The sequence below is a fragment of the Lampetra fluviatilis genome, chromosome 60 (genome assembly GCF_964198595.1).
Source record: "Lampetra fluviatilis chromosome 60, kcLamFluv1.1, whole genome shotgun sequence".
Lineage (NCBI taxonomy): Eukaryota > Metazoa > Chordata > Hyperoartia > Petromyzontiformes > Petromyzontidae > Lampetra > Lampetra fluviatilis.
The window spans coordinates 4,806,176-4,830,460 of NC_136334.1; the positions used below are offsets into that span (position 1 = coordinate 4,806,176).

Here is a 24,285-nt window from a genome sequence, read left to right on the forward strand (position 1 = left end):
GTTTATTGCAACACGAGTGTCGTCGGCTTTGTTTCTTGGACGCCCTTTAAATCCCCCTCGCTGAGCCATGCGGGACCGTGTCGGTGTGTCGCGAAACGTAAATATTTAGTTTATTGGCTTTGCTTAATTCGGATTAAGTGTTAATGAGATTTCGAGAAGTGCTGCGTGTTCTGCCCGAATGGAATTCAGACGTAGCGATCGCCTTAATTTTATTTCGCATTATTCTCGACTCCCCCCACCCCCACCACCACCACCTCCTTCACCCGACCTCCACGGTCGGGTCCCTCTCGACAAATTGGTCAGCGGCCTTCGTTCGTTCCGCACCGGGAGCGGCCGTCGACCGCCGTTTGGCCCGTCGTTTCACCGAACCCGGGCGACACAGATAACCGGTGGCGATTATCCGAACAGGTGGTCCCGGGCCGCCCCTAGGTCGACTCGGCCTCAAGCGAGTACCCGGTGCGGTGTGTAGTGAACATCGCGAATGGGGGGAGACAGGAAGGCCGGGCGTGGTGCTTGTCGCCCGGCCCCTCGTGTGCCGTGACGGCCTTCATAGGTGCTACTCGCTAACAGCACTGGCCCCAACAGTCTGTTAAGGCCAAACCTGGGATCTTTTTTTTTATCTTTTCTAAATATTTTTTTTTAAATCTTTTCTTAATATTTTTGAAATATTTTTTTATCTTTTTAAAAAATCTTTAATTAATATTTTTTTTTCGTAGCGCAGATACAGGCAAACATTCCCCCGTGTAGCCTTAGCAGACTGCAGGGGCAAGTGCTGTTTGCGAGCTCCTGTGCAGGCCTGGCACGGCACACGAGTGGGCGGGTGGCCAGCACCACGCCCAGCCGCATTTGTCCCCCTAGTATCGATGTTTACTACACACCACGGCACCACGTAGGTTGACTCAGCCTCAAATGATTACCTGGCGCGGTGTGTAAAGACATCGCCAATAGGGGAGACAAAGGCGGTCGGGGGTGGTGCTGGCCACCCACCCCCTCGTGTGCCACCGTGCCGGCCTTCATAGGTGCTCGCTAACAGCACTTGCCACAACAGTCTGTTGAGGCTACGCGGGGGACCTTTGCCTTTGTTCTCGCAACAGCTTGCCTAGTGCCGGGCGGCTTAAGCGCCGCAAGTTGGCACGGCAGGGGTCGCAGGTGGTGCATCTGCCATTCACCTCGGTCAGTCGACCCACTCCACCTGCGTCTGCCCCGTGATCTCCTGCCAGCAGAGAACCTTCGACACTTCACGTGGCCTCAAAGCGCACCTAGCCTGGCACCCAGCGCGCGGTGACGTCACCGTCACTTAGTGGCGAATGGCGGTTGTTGTTGTTGCTGCTGCTGCCTCGCGAACGGCACTTGCCCCACCTGTTGAAGGCTATATAGGGCATCTTTGTCTTTTGTGCTTGGTGCAATCCTGACACCACCTCGTGTTTCCTCCCCGCACTGCCCCACGTCCCGTGCCTCGTTCAACCAACACTCCTTGCCCTGCTGTGTGTCGTCGTCCCCCCCACCGTCTTCACAGGCTGAACACACCCCCGGGGAGCAAGGTTTGCCTCAATGGTTTGGTCCAAGTCGTCAATGGGTTCATGCTGCTGGAAGAGTCCAACGTCCGCCTGCTGGGAGGGGTCGTCGAGCACCTGGTGGACAAGTGGCAACTCCAACAGGTGAGGTCCCCCCACCCCCCGCCTCTCTCACTGCTAAACTACGAAACTATGTTTTGTTTCTAGATTTGACTGCAAGGATTCATATTCTTAGGTTGTTTTTTTCGGTAAAGTCACGTAGGTAAAAAAATTTAATTAAAAATGTATACATCGGCCACACCTTAACAACTATTAGAACCTCTCAGTTCAACCGGTCTACACAACAAAGACTCATGTCCTGGCAGCGATTTCAGCCGCACCACCTCTACATAACAATAGGCTCAGTCAACCATTCTACACAAAAAAGACTCATTCCTGGCAGCGGTTTCAGCCGCACCACCTCTACATAACAATAGGCTCAGTCAACCATTCTACACAAAAAAGACTCATTCCTGGCAGCGGTTTCAGCCGCACCACCTCTACATAACAAAAGGCTCAGTCAACCATTCTACACAACAAAGACTCATTTCCTGGCAGCGATTTCAGCCGCACCACCTCTACATAACAATAGGCTCAGTCAACCATTCTACACAACAAAGACTCATGTCCTGGCAGCGATTTCAGCCACACCACCTCTACATAACAATAGGCTCAGTCAACCATTCTACACAACAAAGACTCATTTCCTGGCAGCGATTTCAGCCACACCACCTCTACATAACAATAGGCTCAGTCAACCATTCTACACAACAAAGACTCATTTCCTGGCAGCGATTTCAGCCACACCACCTCTACATAACAATAGGCTCAGTCAACCATTCTACACAACAAAGACTCATGTCCTGGCAGCGATTTCAGCCACACCACCTCTACATAACAATAGGCTCAGTCAACCATTCTACACAACAAAGACTCATGTCCTGGCAGCGATTTCAGCCGCACCACGTCTACATAACAATAGGCTCAGTCAACCATTCTACACAACAAAGACTCATGTCCTGGCAGCGATTTCAGCCACACCACCTCTACATAACAATAGGCTCAGTCAACCATTCTACACAACAAAGACTCATTTCCTGGCAGCGATTTCAGCCACACCACCTCTACATAACAATAGGCTCAGTCAACCATTCTACACAACAAAGACTCATGTCCTGGCAGCGATTTCAGCCACACCACCTCTACATAACAATAGGCTCAGTCAACCATTCTACACAACAAAGACTCATGTCCTGGCAGCGATTTCAGCCGCACCACGTCTACATAACAATAGGCTCAGTCAACCATTCTACACAACAAAGACTCATGTCCTGGCAGCGATTTCAGCCACACCACCTCTACATAACAATAGGCTCAGTCAACCATTCTACACAACAAAGACTCATTTCCTGGCAGCGATTTCAGCCACACCACCTCTACATAACAATAGGCTCAGTCAACCATTCTACACAACAAAGACTCATTCCTGGCAGCGATTTCAGCCGCACCACCTCTACATAACAAAAGGCTCAGTCCCTTTTACACGCACCTTTACATCATGCGCACCTAGTTTACACAACAAAGGCTCATTCCTAACAGCGTGCTTCAGCCGCACCGAACCTCACAATAATAATATCCAGGGCCTACCTTGGCTCCTCCCACCCTCAACCAGTATATATACAAATACTGTGTTCTTGGAATTTCTCTCACATGATACAGCAATCGTGCTGTGACGGTTCCACCTGAAGACGGAAGCTTGTGTTGCCTCCGAAACGTCGTGATTTTTATTTTATTTTTATTTAACTTTTATTAATTTAAATTTTTTACCTACATGGTGACTTTACCGAAAAAAACCTAAGAATATGTTTTGTTTGGCCAGGTAAGGCCCCACTGAGCAACTATGTAGCTCGCGCATTTCAATCGAATACCGCTTGCCACTCGTCTTAGCCGTGGCCAGGAATCTAACTCGGGTGGCCAGGTTTCATAGCGACAGTGCACTCGATGATTTGGCTACGAATAACGCATTCCTGCGGAGGGAGCTGGTAGGAACGTTGGGTTGCTCGGTCAACGGCCTGCAGGGTCAACAGCGGCGTGGTGTATTCCGCAAATATGCCCGACTGTGAGGGCGGGCACAAGCCGGCGTGAGTAGGTTAAACGTTGAGTTTTATAAGGGCACCACGGGGTGACCAGCCCCTCCCCACCCAGCCCCACCCCTCCCACCCCCCACCCAGCCCCTCCCCACCCAGCCCCTCCCCACCCTCCCCTCCCCACCCAGCCCCACCCTCCCCACCCCACCCTCCCCACCCAGCCCCTCCCCACCCAGCCCCTCCCCACCCTCCCCTCCCCACCCAGCCCCACCCTCCCCACCCAGCCCCTCCCCACCCAGCCCCTCCCCACCCTCCCCTCCCCACCAGCCCCTCCCCACCCTCCCCACCCAGCCCCTCCCCACCTTCCCCTCCCCACCCAGCCCCTCCCTGCACGACGGACATAATAATCCCCTGTGGGCTGGTGTAACCCCAGGAGGTTCCTACCAGTATTAATCCCCTAACATCAGGAATCATCCACGACGATCAGCTATCACGTGTGGCCAGGCCGCCTCTTTCAAAGAGCTAATAGCTCGGCGAGCCTCGCCTGGTGAAATTAATAAAACCACTTAGAAGGGAAGTAGTAAAATAATTAAAATAAAACATAATAACATTTCGATTTAAAGCTTATTTCGTGACTGCGGGGATTCATCTTCTTGGTTCTTTCGGTAAAGTCACGTAGAAGGGAAGTAATAAAATAATTAAAATAAAACATAATAAAATAATAAAAATAAAACAGAATAAAATAATAAAAATAAAACATAATTAAATTATAAAAATAAAACATAATGAAATTATACAAATAAAACATAATTAAATTATAAAAATAAAACATAATAAAATAATAAAATTTCGATTTAAAGCTTTCGTGACTGCAGGGATTCATCTTCTTGGTTCTTTCGGTAAAGTCACGTAGAAGGGAAATAATAAAATAATAACAATAAAACATAATAAAATAATTCTCACGACGTTTCGGCCACAACGCAAGCAGCCGTCTTCAAGTGGAGAACAGGTCTGTCGAGTAGACAGTCTGAATGGCACGCCCCAGGCTTGGAGCGACTATTTATGCTGGGATGGAGGGGAGAAGAGCGTCTTTGAAAAATTATTCGTCTACTCGACAGACCTGTTCTCCACCTGAAGATGGCTGCTTGCGTTGTGGCCGAAACGTTGTGAGAATTATTTTATTATGTTTTCTTTTTATTATTTTATTACTTCCCTTCTACGTGACATTACCGAAAGAACCAAGAAGATGAATCCCTGCAGTCACGAAAGCTTTAAATCGAAATTTTATTATGTTTAATTTTAATTATTTTATTACTTCCCTTCTACGTGACTTTACCGAAAGAACCAAGAAGATGAATCCCTGCAGTCACGAAAGAAGCTTTAAATCGAAAATGAATAAAACCGTTTAGTTCATTTTGAGCACGGCCCACCAGGGAAACGGGAGCTCACGTCAAAGTGCAGTGCCCTCATCATCCCCTCCGTGAGCGGCCGCGGGGGTTGGCGGTGACCGTGCCACGTGTCCCTTGCATCAGCCGTTCGCTCCACTCGGCAACCGCAGTACGGAAAACCGCGTAAAATGCACGTCGCGTGCTGATTGCGTTTCCATTTTCGATTTGTTTCTTTGTAATCAAGCGATTTTATTTCATTTTTTTGTTACTCTTTAGATCGCCGTTTCTTTTAGTTTTTTTGGTAGGTACGCGGTTGACCTTTTTCGCGCGGACGCTTTCACAGCATCTGCTTTGGTTTCCGCTCTCGGGAGAACATTGGGGTAATGCATAAAACAATTATGTTAATGTCCCCAACAACGGGGGGACCAGCATTGGAGGCCTCAGCGCTGCCTCAATTGCTGGCGGTACCGATCCTGTTTTGCTGCCAGAAATTTATCCATGTTTTACGTTCCGAAGCGCGGCACTTTGATGAATTCTGGGGGCCTTTCACAGAATTGAACTGTCAACTCTGCGTGGGCTAGCCATGGTGTACGTGCGTGCGTTGAGCTTAATTCGTACGTAGCCAGCCACGCAAACCTCACTGTGTGCCAGAGGTCGCAAACGGGTTTTGATTCCTTACCCGTACCCGTACCCGGCCGCACCAGGGTCGCAAATGGGTACCCGTACCCGGGTAGGGTATGGGTACCCGTTTCCTACCCGTACCCGTACCCTACCCAAAATGAGTGACAAACGGTTACTCACCAGTGACTCACGGCCTACCCGTACCCGTACCCGGCCGCACCAGGGTCGCAAACGGCTACCCGTACCCAGCCGGGTACGGGTAGCCGGGTATCGGTTAGGGTACAGGTATCGGGTAACCGGTTGTGACCTCTGCCGTGTGCCACCAAGGTGGTGGTGGGGGGGAGGTAGGCGGTGGGGAAGAGATGAAAAGCTCGATCATTAGCGGCCTCCGTGTGAGATGCGGGAACGGGTCGGTGCGTCTCACGTCGATGGGAAAGGTTTCTGCGTCAGCGGGGCACGGAGATTCGGAACTGCTGCAATTTTTCTTTGGGGGCTCCGCGAGCTTCCACCCAACGGCTGTTACATATCTGCAGCGGGGGGAATGCATCATCATCATTATTATTATCATCATATATATCTTGAAAAAATTAACCCGTAAAAACAAAGATTTTCACTATAAATCCTTTATATGCGTGGCGGCTAGAGTCCTCTCGTCCTCTGGCTTGAGATGGCTGCCACCTATGGGTCAGATGATTGCCTGCCACCATTAAGCAATTGGTAATTAAATATAATTTATTTTTTTCCTAAAAAGTGTAAAATTTTGGAAAAAAAATGTCAAGAAAATAAATTCTCACGCACAACGAGTCTGTGTGCAAAATGTCAGCTCGATTGGATCACGGGAAGTGGGTTAAAACACGACTGAAAGATTTGCACGGTCGTAACCGCGCAAGCAAGCAAGCAAGTGAACTTAATACAAAGGATTTAAAAAAATCATATATATAAAGAATTCATTATTGAAAAATCAAATGAGCCGGTAGAAGCGTTTCGTTTGATCTCGGCCTGCGTTTGCGGGGTGCGCGGCGCTAGTTTGTCGGCTGCGTCTGTGACATTTCGGCATCTCAAGCGCGTTGACATTCACCGCCATCATCGCCACCTTTTGGAGGGGCGACCTGGTTTGACGTGAGCTCTGCAGTAGCGGCTCATTGATCGTCGTCGTCGTCGTTTTAAATATGCGGGCAACGCCTGTGAGATCGCGCACTCTCGCTCGTTCATGTTAAAAAATATATTTGGAGAACCCACAAAACAATGCAAACATTTTTTATTTAAATTTTCACCAGGTAAGGCCCGCTGATATATGCAGCTCTTTTTCAGAAGCGACCAGGCCACAAACGATAGCTCGACGAAGCGGCTTATCACGTGGACATTTATAGCAGCAGCCCAACACTAATAAATGCGTCACGGCAATTCTAAATGTAGAGGGGAAAAACAGGTGGACCTGGAGAAAAATCTACGTGACCACGATTAGAGAGAGAGAGAGAGACACGCAAACTCCAAATATACTGCAGGCGTCAGGGTCGGGATCGAACCCACGACCTCCTGCATACCAGGCGAGGTAGTTAACATCTCCTAGCCATCGTGATGATGATGAGAGAGAGAGACACTCAAACTCCAAATATACAGCAGGCGTCAGGGTCGGGGATCGAACCCACGACCTCCTGCATACCAGGCGAGGTAGTTAACATCTCCTAGCCACCGCTGCGCCCCAAGGCAGCTCACGATCGCCTAACCATCTGCCCCGATATTCCCACAAATCGAGGGCTTACTGGAAGCACTTTGGGCTGACTGCCCTCTTAACCCACCGTAGGGGCAACGGTCAGGAACTGCAGATTTGCAGGGGAGGGGGAAAAGAGGGGGAGGAAGGGGGAGCAGGGAGTTGGCGGGGAGGGGGTGGGTGGAGTTCACTTATTTATAATATTCTTTAGTTCTTTCGGTAAAGTCACGTATCAAGATAAAATAATAAATTAAATAATACCATACGACGTTTCGATTGCAACACAAGCAATCGTCATCAGGTATAAATGAAATATCAAGAAAAAATCTAACCAGAAAACTATAGACAGACATATAAGCAGTTTTCTGGTTAGATTTTTTTGTTGCTATTTCATTTATACCTGATGATGATTGCTTGTGTTGCAATCGAAACGTCGTATGCTAGTATATAATTTATTATTTTATCTTGATACGTGACTTTACCGAAAGAACCAAAGAATAATTCCTGCAGTCACGAAAGCTCCAAAATTATTTATAACACTGGTCAACAAAAAAAAAACATTTTTTTTCTGGCCTGGACTTTTGCAGCTGCGGCCGTCTGGAACGCTCTGCCTTCCGATATTAGGAAGCCAATGGAGCCGTGCACTTTTAAATCATCGTCTAGATTGAAAACTCATTTCTGTAAGAGCTGCCTCATGTGTTTAGTTCGTTGTCCCTTCCCCCGCACCTCCGATTAGCACGTACCGTAGCCAACCTACATGCGTGTTTATTTGAAGCATGCGTGTTTATTTGAAGCATGCATGTTCTCTCTCCCCATGTTCGCATTGATTTTTCCCCGGGTTCTCCCGGTTTTGTCCCTCCGCATTTGTAATGAACATCACGCGTTCAGGGTATTTGGCTGTATGTAAATGTTCACGTGATCATGATGATGGTGATATCAGCCACTGCCACACTGGTCAACAAAAAAAAAACGTTTTTTTCTGGCCTGGACTTTTGCAGCTGTTCTAGACTAATTTCAGGGTGTTGATTCCAAATCTGATCTCAGATTTGCTCTATCACATCTCATTTTAATGCTATCGGCATACCCCATTTTCATTGATTTTTCCCGAAATTAACTGTCACTTATGATTGCAAGTTGTTGCGAGTCAGTGACTGCTTTAGTGTTAAAATATGGTGCTGTGTTTTTAGGATAGTGTGTTTATAATATCATTTTATGTAGATATCCACATTTATTTAATATTTTTCTTCCGCAGTTTTTATTGAAAATGCAATATTTGATATCTATGATGTGATAGACAAAAACTGATGCCAGATTTGGAATCAGCACCCCAAAATTACCTTAAACCCGTTGGAATACCTTATGCCAGAAAAAGTGTGTTGACCAGTGTTATCATTCCTTTCCCGGTCGATAATATTCAAACCGATGACGCCAAAAGGCGTCATCTGGTCCAACACCATGTGAGACTAGGCTCTAAGGAAAGCTGTCTTGGGTGTGGACCAATCAACTTCAAGGACAGTGCAAACCTTATCAGAGTTATGTTTTTGTTTGAATTATGACTGCAGGTATTGTGGTCTATGCAAACATGACTCCTTGTAAAAAAGGTGTCAGTTTTGTTGCCAGATAGAAGGGTAAAAAACCAATTATCATATTTTTTACTGGCAAATGAGGTTCCAATGGTGTAAATGCTTGCCCCGAGCTCTCATACTCTGATGGTGCATTGTCTTTGAGTTGTGCGCCTTTTGGCGTCATCTGGTCCAACCCATGTGAGACTAGGCTCTAAGGAAAGCTGTCTTGGGTGTGGACCAATCAACTTCAAGGACAGTGCACATTATCAGAGTTATGTTTTTTGTTTGCATTCCGACTGCAGGTATTGTGGTCTATGCAAACATGACTCCTTGTAAAAAAAAAGGTGTCAGTTTTGTTGCCAGATAGAAGGGTAAAGATCCAAAATTTCGATGTAAAGCTTTCGTGACTGCAGGGATTCATATTCTTGGTTCTTTCGGTAAAGTCACGTAGAATGGAAATTCACCTGAGGACGGCTGCTTGCGTTGTGGCCGAAACGTCGTGAGAATTATTTTATTATGTTTTATTTTATTATTTTATTATTTCCATTCTACGTGACTTTACCAAAAGAACCAAGAAGAAGAGGTAATACATCTTTTTATCATATTTTTAACTGACAAATGAGGTTCCAATTGAATATTCAAACCTCTGAGCGGGTTGGCGCTCAACGCAGTTGCCCGCCGTCGTTGAGTCTGGCTCCTGCCGTAGCGAATTTTTATTTTTGCAGAGTTTCTCTCTTTAAATGTCACGGGGATTTTGTTTTCCCCCTTCCCCGTTTCTTTAATGCCGCACGTTTTACTGCGGACACCCTCGGCCTCAGTTCGTTTTGGCTCGGGAGGTTAAATGATGCGAAGTCGAAAGCGCTTTTCTCCCCGCGCGCCAAACTGCCCCAGTAGCTTGCGCCAGCAGCTACGTGCTTCCCGTCTGCCGCTGCTGCCGCCGCCGCTACCGGCACGCACTTACGTTTATTTGTTTCCTGTGAATGTCATTTCACAGACCCTCGCTTTCCCGCGGTGTTTGCGCAGCTCGCAAATTTTTTTTTTAACCGCCCCCGCGCGCGAAGCCGTCTCGAAGTTTAATCCGACGGACTGACGGGCGGGCGCGCGCGCCGGTTTCAAACGAACGGCACGCCGAGAAACGGATCGAAATTCGTGGAAGTTTTGAAAAAACGGGCGCTCGCTCTCTCTTTCGAAAAATGTAGCAAAGGGAGCAACTTTTTTTCTTTCCTTTCCGTTTCCCGACCTCATCCAGTGGCCCGGCGTTCCTGTCGTCGGCGGTTGTTTAAAATGGGATTTCACGCTTCCCCCCGGGGAGAGTTGGGACACGCTTCGAGCGCGCTTACCGCCGTCGCGAGCGGCTCATTAGCCGCGTTAAAGCTCAGCGGTCACACCTCCTCGTGCGACGGGAGACCGCGGTGAGAGATGGCGGGTAGGGGGGGTGGGAATGGTGGTGGTGGTGGGAGGCGTTGACATGAAAATGAGCTGAGTTATCGGTGCCGGCGTCGGTGGCTCCCCTGGGTCTGGCACCAACGGCGGCTCGGCTCTTCGTCGTTGGGCCGTGCCGGTATCTGCTCGCACGCAAGAGCCGGGGTTTGCCGATGCTCCAGCGCTGGAATCGGGCGCTGCGGTGGCGAGATGTTCGTGACCGTGGCACCCTCTGCAGAGCCTCGGTTTCATCGCCAAACGATTCACCTTGTGAATGTGTTTTTTTTTAAATCAAGCACTTCTTTGGGTGGAACGCGTTTGTTTTGTTTATGGGTACCAGATGTTAACTACCTCGCCTGGTATACGGGAGGTCGTTGGGTTTGATCCCGACCCTGATGCCTGCTGCTGTATATTTGGAGTTTGCGTGTCTCTCTCTCTCTCTCATCATCACTGTTGCTAGGAGATGTTAACTACATCGCCTGGTATACAGGAGGTCGTTGGGTTTGATCCTGACCCTGACGCCTGCTGCTGTATATTTGGAGTTTGCGTGTCTCTCTCTCTCTCATCATCATCATCACGGTGGCTAAGAGATGTTAACTATCTCGCCTGGTATACGGGAGGTCGTTGGGTTTGATCCTGACCCTGACGCCTGCTGCTGTATATTTGGAGTTTGCGTGTCTCTCTCTCTCTCATCATCATCATCACGGTGGCTAAGAGATGTTAACTACCTCGCCTGGTATACAGGAGGTCGTTGGGTTTGATCCTGACCCTGACGCCTGCTGCTGTATATTTGGAGTTTGCGTGTCTCTCTCTCTCTCTCATCATCATCATCACGGTGGCTAAGAGATGTTAACTACCTTGCCTGGTATACGGGATGTTGTTGGGTTTGATCCCGGCCCTGACGATGCCTGCTGTATATTTGGAGTTTGCGTGTCTCTCTCTCTCTCTCATCATCACTGTGGCTAGGAGATGTTAACTACCTCGCCTGGTATACGGGAGGTCGTTGGGTTTGATACTGACCCTGACGCCTGCTGCTGTATATTTGGAGTTTGCGTGTCTCTCTCTCTCTCATCATCATCATCACGGTGGCTAAGAGATGTTAACTACCTCGCCTGGTATACGGGAGGTCGTTGGGTTTGATCCTGACCCTGACGCCTGCTGCTGTATATTTGGAGTTTGCGTGTCTCTCTCTCTCTCATCATCATCATCACGGTGGCTAAGAGATGTTAACTACCTCGCCTGGTATACAGGAGGTCGTTGGGTTTGATCCTGACCCTGACGCCTGCTGCTGTATATTTGGAGTTTGCGTGTCTCTCTCTCTCTCATCATCATCATCACGGTGGCTAAGAGATGTTAACTACCTCGCCTGGTATACAGGAGGTCGTTGGGTTTGATCCTGACCCTGACGCCTGCTGCTGTATATTTGGAGTTTGCGTGTCTCTCTCTCTCTCTCATCATCATCATCACGGTGGCTAAGAGATGTTAACTACCTCGCCTGGTATACGGGATGTTGTTGGGTTTGATCCCGGCCCTGACGATGCCTGCTGTATATTTGGAGTTTGCGTGTCTCTCTCTCTCTCTCATCATCACTGTGGCTAGGAGATGTTAACTACCTCGCCTGGTATACAGGAGGTCGTTGGGTTTGATCCTGACCCTGACGCCTGCTGCTGTATATTTGGAGTTTGCGTGTCTCTCTCTCTCTCTCTCATCATCATCATCACGGTGGCTAAGAGATGTTAACTACCTCGCCTGGTATACGGGAGGTCGTTGGATTTGATCCTGACCCTGACGCCTGCTGCTGTATATTTGGAGTTTGCGTGTCTCTCTCTCTCTCATCATCATCATCACGGTGGCTAAGAGATGTTAACTACCTCGCCTGGTATACAGGAGGTCGTTGGGTTTGATCCTGACCCTGACGCCTGCTGCTGTATATTTGGAGTTTGCGTGTCTCTCTCTCTCTCATCATCATCATCACGGTGGTTAAGAGATGTTAACTACCTCGCCTGGTATACGGGAGGTCGTTGGGTTTGATCCTGACCCTGACAATGCCTGCTGTATATTTGGAGTTTGCGTGTCTCTCTCTCTCCGTGGTGAGATGTTAACTACCTGGCCTGGTATACGGGAGATCATTGGGTTCGATCCCGACCCTGACGATGCCTGCTGTATGTTTGGAGTTTGCGTGTCTCTCTCTCTCACCGTGGCGAGATGTTAACTACCTCGCCTGGTATACGGGAGGTCATTGGGTTCGATCCCGACCCTGACGATGCGTTTGTATTTGAAGTTTGCGTGTCTCTCTCTCTCGCGCGGTCGTCGCGTGGATTTGTTGGTTCTACGAATCCACGCGTGCCGATCGTACGAGCGCTCATCTTCATTCGTGCGTGCTGGTTTTTCTGCAGACACGCTGGGTTCCTGCCCCGAAAAAATTCGGGTCAAACATTCAAATCCACGAACCTCTCCAAATATGAGCTTTTGAGACGCGCCAAGACTTTATCGGGTTCATAAAATTGCCTTATCCGCGTCATTGTTTCCTGCGGTATTCCAGTGAGAAAAATGCAGACCGCCGTCACGACGTTTCTTTTTTGTCGTGATCTAACACGAGGCTCGTGTGCGTGCGTGTACGCGCGGTCGGGGAAAACGTGGCTCGTTTTGTCACGACGTCCGGGTGTCCTGCGAGCATCCGTTTTTGTTGTCGCCCACTTGATTCCAAGTCGCTCTTTGACCCCCCCCCGGTGTCCGTTCACCGAAGCCACGGAGGCAGCGTTGCGTCCGGGACTTGACGGCACGGGGTTTACACCTCGGGGGGGAGGGAGGCCAGAGGGGGTGATGCAAGAAGGTCCACAGGTCTTGTTAGCGCAGACCTTGAGCCGTGGCAATGCTGCACTCAAGTTGGATACTGGGGTCGATGGGCTGCCTACCCTCCTCTTGCGGCGAGCGACGGCGTCAATCTGAGTAACGACGTTTCGCCAGTAATTGCAACCAGCTTCATCAGGCGACAGCCAGATTTGTGACAACCCTCACTAGTTGGCTGTGTCGGGTGGTGGCGGGTTTTGACGTCGCATTTATTACATTCACGCGATCTAACCCACAAACAAAAAGAAACCTCTATCACGGATGATTTTGGTCGCGAAAAAGCCTACCGCGTGTTAAACTTAAACAAGTATAAGCCGTAAAAACAAAGTTTTTCACGATAAATCCTTTATATGCGTGGCATCGGGGCGGCTAGAGTCCTCTCGTCCTCTGACTTGAGATGGCTGCCACCTATGGGTCAGATGATTGTCTGGCAGCATTAAACAATTGGTAATTACATTTTTTTTTTCCCTAAACAGTGTAAAATTTTGGAATTTTTTTTTCACGAAAATGCATTGTCACACACAACGAGTCTGTGTGCAAAATGTCAGCTCGATTGGATCACGGCAAGTGGGTTAAAAAACGACCGAAAGATTTGCACGGTCCTAAGCAAGCAAGTGAACTTAATCTAAAGGATTTTAAAAAGACGATGATTTGAAAGCGCGTAGCTCCAAGTAGCTTCCTAATATTCGAAAGGAGCTCTTGACCCAAAAAGTGCCTTAGGGCTATACGGGGTGGCGGGGGTGGGGGAGGGGTGGTGAGGGATCTTTGTCTTTGTGCGAGGAAGCTCAAGGGACACACTCTGCTAACGAACAGACAGCAAACGCAATCTTAATTTTGGAGCTTTCGTGACTGCAGGAATTATTCGGTAAAGTCACGTGTATGAAGATAAAATAATAAATTAAATTATTATTTAATTCTTTGGTTTTTTTCGGTAAGTCACGTGTATGAAGATAAAATAATAAATTAAATTATTATTTAATTCTTTGGTTTTTTCGGTAAAGTCACGTGTGAAGATAAAGTTACGAATGAAATACTAATTTAATTTGCTATTTTATCTTTACACGTGACTTTACCGATAAAACCAAAGAATAAGACCGCAAACGATTCTAGATTTGAAGCTTTCGTGACTGCAAGGCATCACATTCTTAGGTTTTTTCGGTAAAGTCACGTAGGTAAAACATCAAAATTAATGAAAATAAAATAAAATAAAAACCAAAATCACGACGTTTCGGAGGCAACACAAGTCTCCGTCATCAGGTGATGCAGCTAATTCGGCTGTGACGGTCCCACCTGATGACGGAGACTTGTGTTGCCTCCGAAACGTCGTGATTTTTGTTTTTATTTTATTTTATTCTCATTAATTTTGATGTTTTACCTTCGTGACTTTACCGAAAAAACCTAAGAATATCCTCCTCGTCGCTGAGAGGGAGCTCCCCACCCACCCCCCACTAAATCTAAATCTTCCCGCGCTCTTGGAGTGTAGCACCGAGGGCCGGGCGGTGTGCGGGTGGGTGGCGGTGGCGGCGGCGAGGGGTGGTGGGTGGGAGGGGGTAACAAGAAAAAAAAATTGACTCGTCGCCAAATTGGATCTTGTCATGCAACCCGCGCGCTCACCGTGCTACGCTTCTTCCCCCACCACCACCCCCCCCCCCCCCATTAACTGCAGGCGTGAAACATTCGCCGGCTCGATAACGCGCTCAACGCGCTCGCCCAGGTGAAGGATGGCTGGGCGGAGGGGGGGTGGAGGGGGGGTTGTTGGTTGAGGCCTCGTTGCGTCGTCAAGAGATGCTCACTCGCTCGCTCAATGCTTCCGTTCGTAAGCTTCGACGGCGGAGGTCGTGCCGCTAGCCAGCCAGCCAGACTGACCGACTGACCGACTGACTGCGGTTTAAACAGAAGTCGTGCCGCCAGCCATCAAGCCAGCCAGACTGACCGACTGACTGCGGTTCAAACGGTGGTCGTGTAGCTAGCCAGCCAGACTGACCGACTGACTGTGATTCAAACGGTGGTCGTGTCGCTAGCCAGCCAGCCAGACTGACCGACTGACCGACTGACTGCGGTTTAAACGGTGGTCGTGTCGCTAGCCAGCCAGCCAGACTGACCGACTGACCGACTGACTGCGGTTTAAACGGTGGTCGTGTCGCTAGCAAGCCAGCCAGACTGACCGACTGACTGACTGTGATTTAAACGGCGGTCGTAACGCCAGCCAGCCAGCCAGACTGACCGACTGACTGCGATTCAAACGGCGGTCGTGTCGCTAGCCAGCCAGCCAGACTGACCGACTGACTGCGGTTTAAACGGCGGTCGTGTCGCCAGCCAGCCAGACTGACCGGACGTTGCGAGGAGTGACCTTTCGAAGTTGAGATCTGCTGATTTGTTTACCATCCCTGTGCTTTTCTCACTCCCCTGTCGTGTTTGTTGTTTTGTTTGTTGTTGTAACTTTCTGACCCCGTGCCCGCTACTGGACATCGATCTTTAACACAGACGCCTAAACACACCAACCCCCCTCCCCCCTCCCGCCACCTCCCACGACGATTAAATTTCAATTTTTTGTTGTCGTCGTTATGGAACAGTGGATTACGAACGCAGCAGAGAGCGCGAGAGAAACGGCAGCAGCGCATCCGCTCATTGCGCGTTCAAATCAAATCAAATCGTCCTCGTCAAGAGACGGAGAAATGAGAAGACGCTACCACGGACGGTACCGTCTTCTTTTTTAAATCCTTTATATTAAGTTCACTCACTCACTTGCTTGCTTGCGCGCTTACAACTGTGCAAATCTTTCGGTCGTTTTTTAACCCGCTTCCCGTGATCCAATCGAGCTTACATTTTGCGCACAGACTCTCGTTGTGCGTGACAATTTATTTTCGTGAAATTTTTTTTCCATAACTTTACACTTTTTAGGAAAGAAAAATGCTATTTAATTACCAATTGCTTAATGGTTTCAGGCAATCATCTGACCCATAGGTGGCAGCCATCTCAAGCCAGAGGACGAGAGGACTCTAGCCGCCACGCATATAAAGGATTTATAGTGAAAAACTTTGTTTTTACGGGTTAATTTTTCTCAACTCGGCTTCGCTACTCGCCCCCCATGCTCACCCACAAGGCCTCCACCGGGATTTAATTTGGGAGATCTGAATCCAGATCCCCTCCCTCCCTCCCACCCCTCCCTCACTCCCTCCCTCATTCCCTCCCTCACTCCCTCCCTCCCCTCCCTCACTCACTCACTCACTCCCTCCCTCCCCTCCCCTCACTCACTCCCTCCCCTCCCATCCCTCCCTCCCCTCCCTCACTCCCTCCCCTCCCCTCCCTCCCTCCCTCCCTCCCCTCCCTCACTCACTCCCTCCCCTCCCATCCCTCCCCTCCCTCACTCCCTCCCCTCCCTCACTCCCTCCCCTCCCTCCTTCCCCTCCCTCCTTTTTTTTTCATTTTTTGTTGTTGTAACGATCAGACGAAAAAGATGCTCGGTCTTTCGACACTTTACTTCGTTCGTCATGTCGTTTTTTTGCGTATTTTTTTTGTTTGTAGCGTCTGAATGCATAGTATAGTGTATAGTGAATGCCATTCAGACGCTGTCTTCTCGACAGACCTGTTCTTCACCTGACGACGGCTGCTTGCGTTGTGGCCGAAACGTCGTGAGAATTGTATTTTATTATGTTTTATTTTTTTTATTTTTTTTATTTTATTATTTCCCTTCTACGTGGTGACTTTACCGAAAGAACCAAGAAGACCAGACAAAGTCGTCGGCATGAGCAGTAGTGCACCATCGTCGTCGTCGTCGCCTTGATATCTCGTATAAAGATAAAATAATAAATTAAATAATAGCACACTACGACGTTTCCCGAAAGAACCAAAGAATAATTCCCGCAGTCACGAAAGCTCCAAAAATTTAGACAGTCTCTCGAATTTTCCATTTGTGCGTCATCGGTGTGTCCGCATCTGCCGTCACGGTCTGTGCAGTCGGCTGCGTTTCAGGCTGGAGGGAAAACGCACTTTGGACTGCGGCAAGCGCGGAAGAGGGTGTTTCCCAGTGTTCCCCTGCACAGCCAATCGCACGCTCCCCCCCCCCCTCAATTCATCTGCAGCAGAGAGAGAGAGAGAGAGCACACGGCGCAATCAATGCTCCTTTAACTTCCCACTTGAGACAGCGGCTCGGGCAAGCGCGAGAACAAAAAATAAAATCCTTCGTTCGCAATTGACGGTGAAAACATTCGCGCGCGTAACGTTGCAAGCTCCCCCCGTCGCCGCCGCGTGGATCTCGCGTTCATCCGCGTCGTGACGCGATTCTGTTCGTCGTTACGCCCCATCGCTGCCTGGCGCGTGTCCGGATGAGGTTGTTTGAAGGGGGGGGGCGGTTGGGGAAAGTGATGTTCCTAATCGGGGTCTTTGCTGATCTTGGTTCTTTCGGTAAAGTCATCACGTAGAATGGAAGTAATAAAATAATAAAAATAAAACATAATAAAATAATTCTCACGACGTTTCGGCCACAACGCAAGCAGCCGTCCTCAGGTGAAGAACAGGTCTGTCGGAAAGACAGCGTCTAAATGATGTAAATGGGCTTTTAGTTGAAATTAAGATCGCATCTCATTCATTTCAGACGCTGTCTTTCCGACAGACCTGTTCTTCACATGAGGACGGCTGCTTGCGTTGTGGCCGAAACGTCGTGAGAATTTACACTATGGGAACCTCATTTGCCAGTAAAAATATGATAATTTGGTTCTTTACCCTTCTCTCTGGCAACAAAAAAAAGGTGTCAGTTTTGTTGCCAGATAGAAGGGTAAAGAACCAATTATCATATTTTTACTGGCAAATGAGGTTCCCATAGTGTAGATGCTTGCCCCGAGCTCTCATACTCTGATGGTGCATTGTCTTTGAGTTGTGCGCCTTTTGGCGTCATCTGGTCCAACCCATGTGAGACTAGGCTCTAAGGAAAGCTGTCTCGGGTGTGGACCAATCAACTTCAAGGATAGTGCATACATTATCAGAGTTGTGTTTTTTGTTTGCATTACGACTGCAGGTATTGCGGTCTATGCAAACATGACTCCTTGTAAAAAGGTGTCAGTTTTGTTGCCAGAGAGAAGGGTAAAGAACCAATTATTGTCGTGAGAATTGTTTTATTATGTTTAATTTGTATTATTTTATTATTTCCCTTCTACGTGACTTTACCGAAAGAACTAAGAAGATGAATCCCTGCAGTCACGAAAGCTTTAAATCGAAAGTCTTTGCTGATGGCAATCAAGGAGTTTTTCCACCCCCCCTCCTCCACCATCCCCAAGTCAGAGCCGCCGTTGATTATCGCACGTATCTTTTTTGCAGAATCGTAATTACCAAGAGGGGTGGGTGGGTGGGTGGGTGGGATACACGAATTGAATGCAATTTGCAGTTTGGGGAAATTTACGAGCGTCAGATGTTTGGGTCCGCGGCCAACGTCACGGGGCGGGGAAGACGGCGATGGCGAGCGGTCGTGCAAAGGTCGAGCGCTTTGCCGTGACCTCATTTAATTTCCCGCGCGAATCCGCTAACATCGGTGTCAAAATCGCACCTCAAACGCTCCCCCACTCTCCCACCCCAGCCGCCTGCCCTCCCCTACCACGGCTCCCCCACCCTCCTTCACCACCCGGCACTTACCAGCACCGTGAAGTACGGTTGGGCAGTCACCATCACCGACACGGCGAAGGAGCGGTGCCGGATTAATGCTAGTTGCGGTGCCGGTAGCGTACGTTGTAAAGGGGGGACCTCAATAAATAAAAACGCAGAAAAATATTAAATGCTTAATTGTAGATTTGAAGTTTTCGTGACTGCAAGGATTCACACTCCTTTGGTTTTTTCGGTAAAGTCACGTGGGTGAAAAATGAAATAGATAAAATGAAATAGAATGAAAACGACTAAAATTAAATTAAATATAAAAACACGCATTTTTTTACTTGCATAGTAAAGTAATTGTATTTTTTCACTTGCTTTACAGCCAGATGTTACGACACATCGCTAACCTCAAACACCCAGTCGTTCGTAAAAGTTGAAGGCGGTATAGTACTATAGTAATAGAACAAGTGCAGAGTCACTGAAACGGAATTGATAGCTTGAAAGCGTTTAGCGCGGGGCCCTTGAAAGTGCGAGGCCCGTCGCATTATGTAGCTACTTGTGCTACTAGGATAATCCGTCACTGCAAGGGGCACCCCCATGGCTCAGGAGATGTTAACTACCTCGCCTGTTGTGCAGGAGGTTGTTTGTTCGATCCTGACCCTGACGATGCATGCTGTGTATTTGGAGTTTGCGTGTCTCTCTCTCTCTCATCACGGTAGCTAGGAGATGTTAACTACCTCGCCTGGTGTGCAGGAGGTCGTTTGTTCGATCCCGACCCTGACGATGCATGCTGTGTATTTGGAGTTTGCGTGTCTCTCTCTCTCTCATCACGGTGGCTATGAGATGTTAACTACCTCGCCTGATATGCAGGAGGTTGTTTGTTCGATCCTGACCCTGACGATGCATGCTGTGTATTTGGAGTTTGCGTGTCTCTCTCTCTCTCATCACGATGGCTAGGAGATGTTAACTACCTCGCCTGGTGTACAGGAATTCGCTGGTTTGATCCCGACCCTGACGCCTGCTGTATAATTCTAGATTTGAAGTTTTCGTGACTGCAAGGGTCCATACTCTTTGGTTTTAATCGGTAACCCTGCCGCTCACGGTCACGTCACGCAAAGCGAAACGGGGTTTAAGAGCGAAGCAAGTTGGCTGTTAGTGCACTCTCGGGCTCCCGACCGAGCGAGTCTCCATCACCCCCCTCCCACACAGGGTTCATGCCGCTCGCAAGAAAAACTCTCTCTCTTTAAAAGGAAAAGCAAAAAAAACTAAAAAACGCAATCGGCCCGAACTTTCCCATCCGCGCGGCGGTCTTCAAATATCAAGTTCGTGAGATTCGCGCTCACGTTGTTACCGGGCTGAGCAATTACCTTGCCGTTGTGCTCTTTTTAAAATCCTTTATATTAAGTTCGCTTGCTTGCTTGCTTAGGACCGTGCAAATCTTTCGGTCGTTTTTTAACCCACTTCCCGTGATCCAATCGAGCCGACATTTTGCACACAGACTCGTTGTGCGTGACAATGCATTTTCGTAAATTTTTTTTTACAAAATTTTACACTGTTTAGGGAAAAAAAGTTAAATATTTAATTACCAATTGCTTAATGCTGCCAGACAATCATCTGACCCATAGGTGGCAGCCATCTCAAGCCAGAGGACGAGAGGACTCTAGCCGCCCCGATGCCACGAATATAAAGGATTTATAGTGAAAAACTTTGTTTTTACGGGTTTACTTGTTGTTCGTTCTTTTTCCCCTCCGAGACATTGCTGCATTGCGGCGGTCCCCTGCGGTGAGTGCGATGACTTCGCTTTTTGCCGAAATACAATTAACGCCGAATCGCAAATCTCGCGCTCACCGAGATTTGGCGGTGAACCGGGGGGGACCCCCACCCCGCCCGCACCGCACACCGAGCAACTTGCAGCACGTCACCGGAACGGGGAAAGGGGTTTAAAGTGAGTGTTGAAAAAAAATCCCCGGGAGGGGAGGGACGGATCAAGCGGCCGACCGTGAACCCCGGCGTGTTCTCGACGATTCCCGGCCCCCGCGATGCCATCGTGAATATCGCTCGGGAAGAGAGAGAGTGAGCGAGGGAGTGAGCGAGGGAGTGAGCGAGGGAGTGAGCGAGGGAGTGAGCGAGAGAGTGAGCGAGAGAGTGAGCGAGAGAGTGAGCGAGAGAGTGAGCGAGAGAGTGAGCGAGAGAGTGAGCGAGAGAGCGAGCGAGAGAGCGAGCGAGCGAGCGAGAGAGTGAGCGAGAGAGTGAGCGAGAGAGTGAGCGAGAGAGTGAGCGAGAGAGTGAGCGAGAGAGTGAGCGAGAGAGTGAGCGAGAGAGCGAGCGAGCGAGCGAGAGAGTGAGCGAGAGAGTGAGCGAGAGAGCGAGCGAGAGAGCGAGCGAGCGAGCGAGAGAGTGAGCGAGAGAGTGAGCGAGAGAGTGAGCGAGAGAGTGAGCGAGAGAGTGAGCGAGAGAGTGAGCGAGAGAGTGAGCGAGAGAGCGAGCGAGAGAGCGAGCGAGAGAGCGAGCGAGAGAGCGAGCGAGAGAGTGAGCGAGAGAGTGAGCGAGAGAGAGAGCGAGAGAGCGAGCGAGAGAGCGAGCGAGGGAGTGAGCGAGAGAGTGAGCGAGAGAGAGAGAGCGAGTGAGCGAGTGAGCGAGAGAGATGGAGAGACCAAGAGAGAGATTTTCAGAAGCGTGACACGCGGGAGTCTGCATTGATTTCTGGGTTGGAGGGGGTGGGGGGCGAAACAGGCGGCATTTATCGTCTTACGTTTCTGAAATTTGACGGCCGTTTTGAAATGTCGAGTCGGGAGTTGTTTTTTTATTTTTTATTTTTTTTATTTTTTCTCACAAACGCGCTCGAAGCAGAGTTACTAATAACAATAGTTGGTCGTTCTTTTAAAAAGTCGTGCTCCCAATTTGGCGAAAGCAGGCTGCCTGGCGTCATGCCCCGCGTGTGCACACACGGGGTCCCACCGTTAACGGGGTCTTAGACTGTTAATGGAGTCTCACCATTAACGGGGTCTCACCATTAACGGGGTCTGACCATTAATGGGGTCTTACCATTAATGGGGTCTCACCATTAACGGGGTCTCACCGTTAACGGGGTTTCACCATTAACGGGGTCTCACCATTAACGGGGTCTGACCATTAATGGGGTCTTACCATTAATGGGGTCTCACCATTAACGGGGTCTCACCGTTAACGGGGTTTCACCATTAACGGGGTCTCACCATTAACGGGGTCTCACCGTTAACGGGGTCTCACCGTTAACGGGGTCTCACCTTTAACGGGGTCACACCGTTAACGGGATCTCACCATTAATGGGATCTCACCGTTAACGGGGTCTCATTGTCAACCCTTTCCCATTCTAGCGACGTCATCCTCACAGCAGAAGCAGATTTTGGCTCAGCCATCGAACAAAAGCGGTGGTCCACCACATCGCGCGGCGCTTTCATACGCGCTCCTGCGGCCGTCTGGAACGCTCTTTGCTCCGATGTTAAAAAGCCACTGAAAGCTGTGGCCCTTTGAAGTCATCCAGATCGAAAACGTATTTCTTTCAAACTGAATTTCGATTTGAAGCTTTCGTGACTGCAGGGATTCATCTTCTTGGTTCTTTCGGTAAAGTCACGTAGAAGGGAAGTAATACAATAATACAATTAGTACGTTTTATTTTTATTATTTTATTACTTCCCTTCTACGTGACTTTACCGAAAGAACCAAGAAGATCTTTCAAACGGATTTTTGTGTTTAGTTCGTTGTCCTTCCCCCGCACCTCCGATTAGCACGGCCGGATACGTACGGTGCGAAAGAAGTTAAACGAACACACAAACGCCGGCGAGTTGCAAGCGACCCGTCGTTCATTTTATCTAGAGAGGCGTTGTAGCAGCAGCGCCGCTGTTTTTAAATCCTTTATATTAAGTTCACTTGCTTGCGCGCTTACGACCGTGCAAATCTTTCGGTCGTTTTTTATTTAAATCCTTTATATTAAGTTCGCTTGCTTGCTTGCTTACGACCGTGCAAATCTTTCGGTCGTTTTTTAACCCACTTCCCGTGATCCAATCGAGCTGACATTTTGCACACAGACTCGTTGTTGTGTGACAATTTATTTCCGTGAAAAAAAAATTCCAAAATTTTACACTTTTTAGGAAAAAATTAATTATATTTAATTACCAATTGCTTAATGGTGGCAGGCAATCATCTGACCCATAGGTGGCAGCCATCTCAAGCCAGAGGACGAGAGGACTCTAGCCGCCACGCATATAAAGGATTTATAGTGAAAAACTTTGTTTTTACGGGTAAATTTTTTAAAGATGTCGTTGCTCACCGCGGAGAACTGTAGCGACACGACCGCCGGCGCTTTACGATGGCCGGCGCCAACACCGTACCAAGCGCCCATACCGCACGGCCTTGTGGGAGCCTCGCTAGCGACAAAACTTATTTTGATAATTGTTTTTTTACCCTTCTATCTGGCAACAAAACTGACACCTTTTTTTACAAGGAGTCATGTTTGCATTGACCACAATACCTTCAGTCATAATGCAAACAAAAAACACAACTCTGATAATGTATGCACTGTCCTTGAAGTTGATTGGTCCACACCCGAGACAGCTTTCATTAGAGCCTAGTCTCACATGGTGTTGGACCAGATGACGCCAAAAGGCGCACAACTCAAAGACAATGCACCATCAGAGGATGAGAGCTCGGGTGTAAGCATTTACACCATTGGAACCTCATTTGCCAGTAAAAAATATGATAATTGGTTTTTTACCCTTCTATCTGGCAACAAAACTGACACCTTTTTTTACAAGGAGTTATGTTTTCATAGACCACAATACCTGCAGTCATAATGCAAACAAAAAACATATGGCTGCAGGTATTGTGGTCTATGCAAACATGACTCCTTGTAAAAAAAGGTGTCAGTTTTGTTGCCAGATAGAAGGGTAAAAAACCAATTATCATTTTTTTTACTGGCAAATGAAGTTCCAATGGTGTAAAAGTTATTTTCTTTTTAGCGTAAACGTACATCGTCGGAATGGGAAAGGGTTATCATGTGCCATTGTATTGAGAAATCACCGCTGATTTGTGTTATATTGGTGTGGGCTGGGTCTGTTTTGTTGTTTCCGCTGCCTTGCCTAAGCAATTTAAACGTATTTATTATTGATGCAGGTTCAGTGGGTACAGCTGAGTCACAGACGTTGTTCTTTAGAGTCAACACTTTTATCGTAACATCAACCCTCTAACACAAAGGGGTAACTGCCCCTTCACCAGATACAGCCTGGGGTGGTGACCACCCAGCTAACTTCGTTATTACGTAGGAGTTACAGCTACGAAGGGTCAGACCCTCGCACAGTTTCCCCGACCACGTGCTGATGCCTCGTAGGGCGTAGAGCTTCCAGCTTGTAGATGTGGAGCTTCTTCAGGTTTTTACCCTTCTATCTGGCAACAAAACTGACACCTTTTTTATGAGGAGTCATGTTTACATAGACCACAATACCTGCAGTCATAATGCAAACAAAAAACACA

General features: G+C 48.5%; 1 protein-coding gene across 1 annotated transcript in view; it reads left to right on the top strand.

Annotated features, from left to right (window-relative positions):
• The window catches only part of LOC144950934 (tudor domain-containing protein 3-like), a 261,619-nt gene that overhangs the window by 87,100 nt on the left and 150,234 nt on the right, over nucleotides 1–24,285 (top strand). The window contains exon 5 of the mRNA XM_078881115.1: nucleotides 1,517–1,658. Coding sequence (XP_078737241.1) covers nucleotides 1,517–1,658 — 142 coding nt within the window. The remainder of the gene's footprint in view (nucleotides 1–1,516; nucleotides 1,659–24,285) is intronic.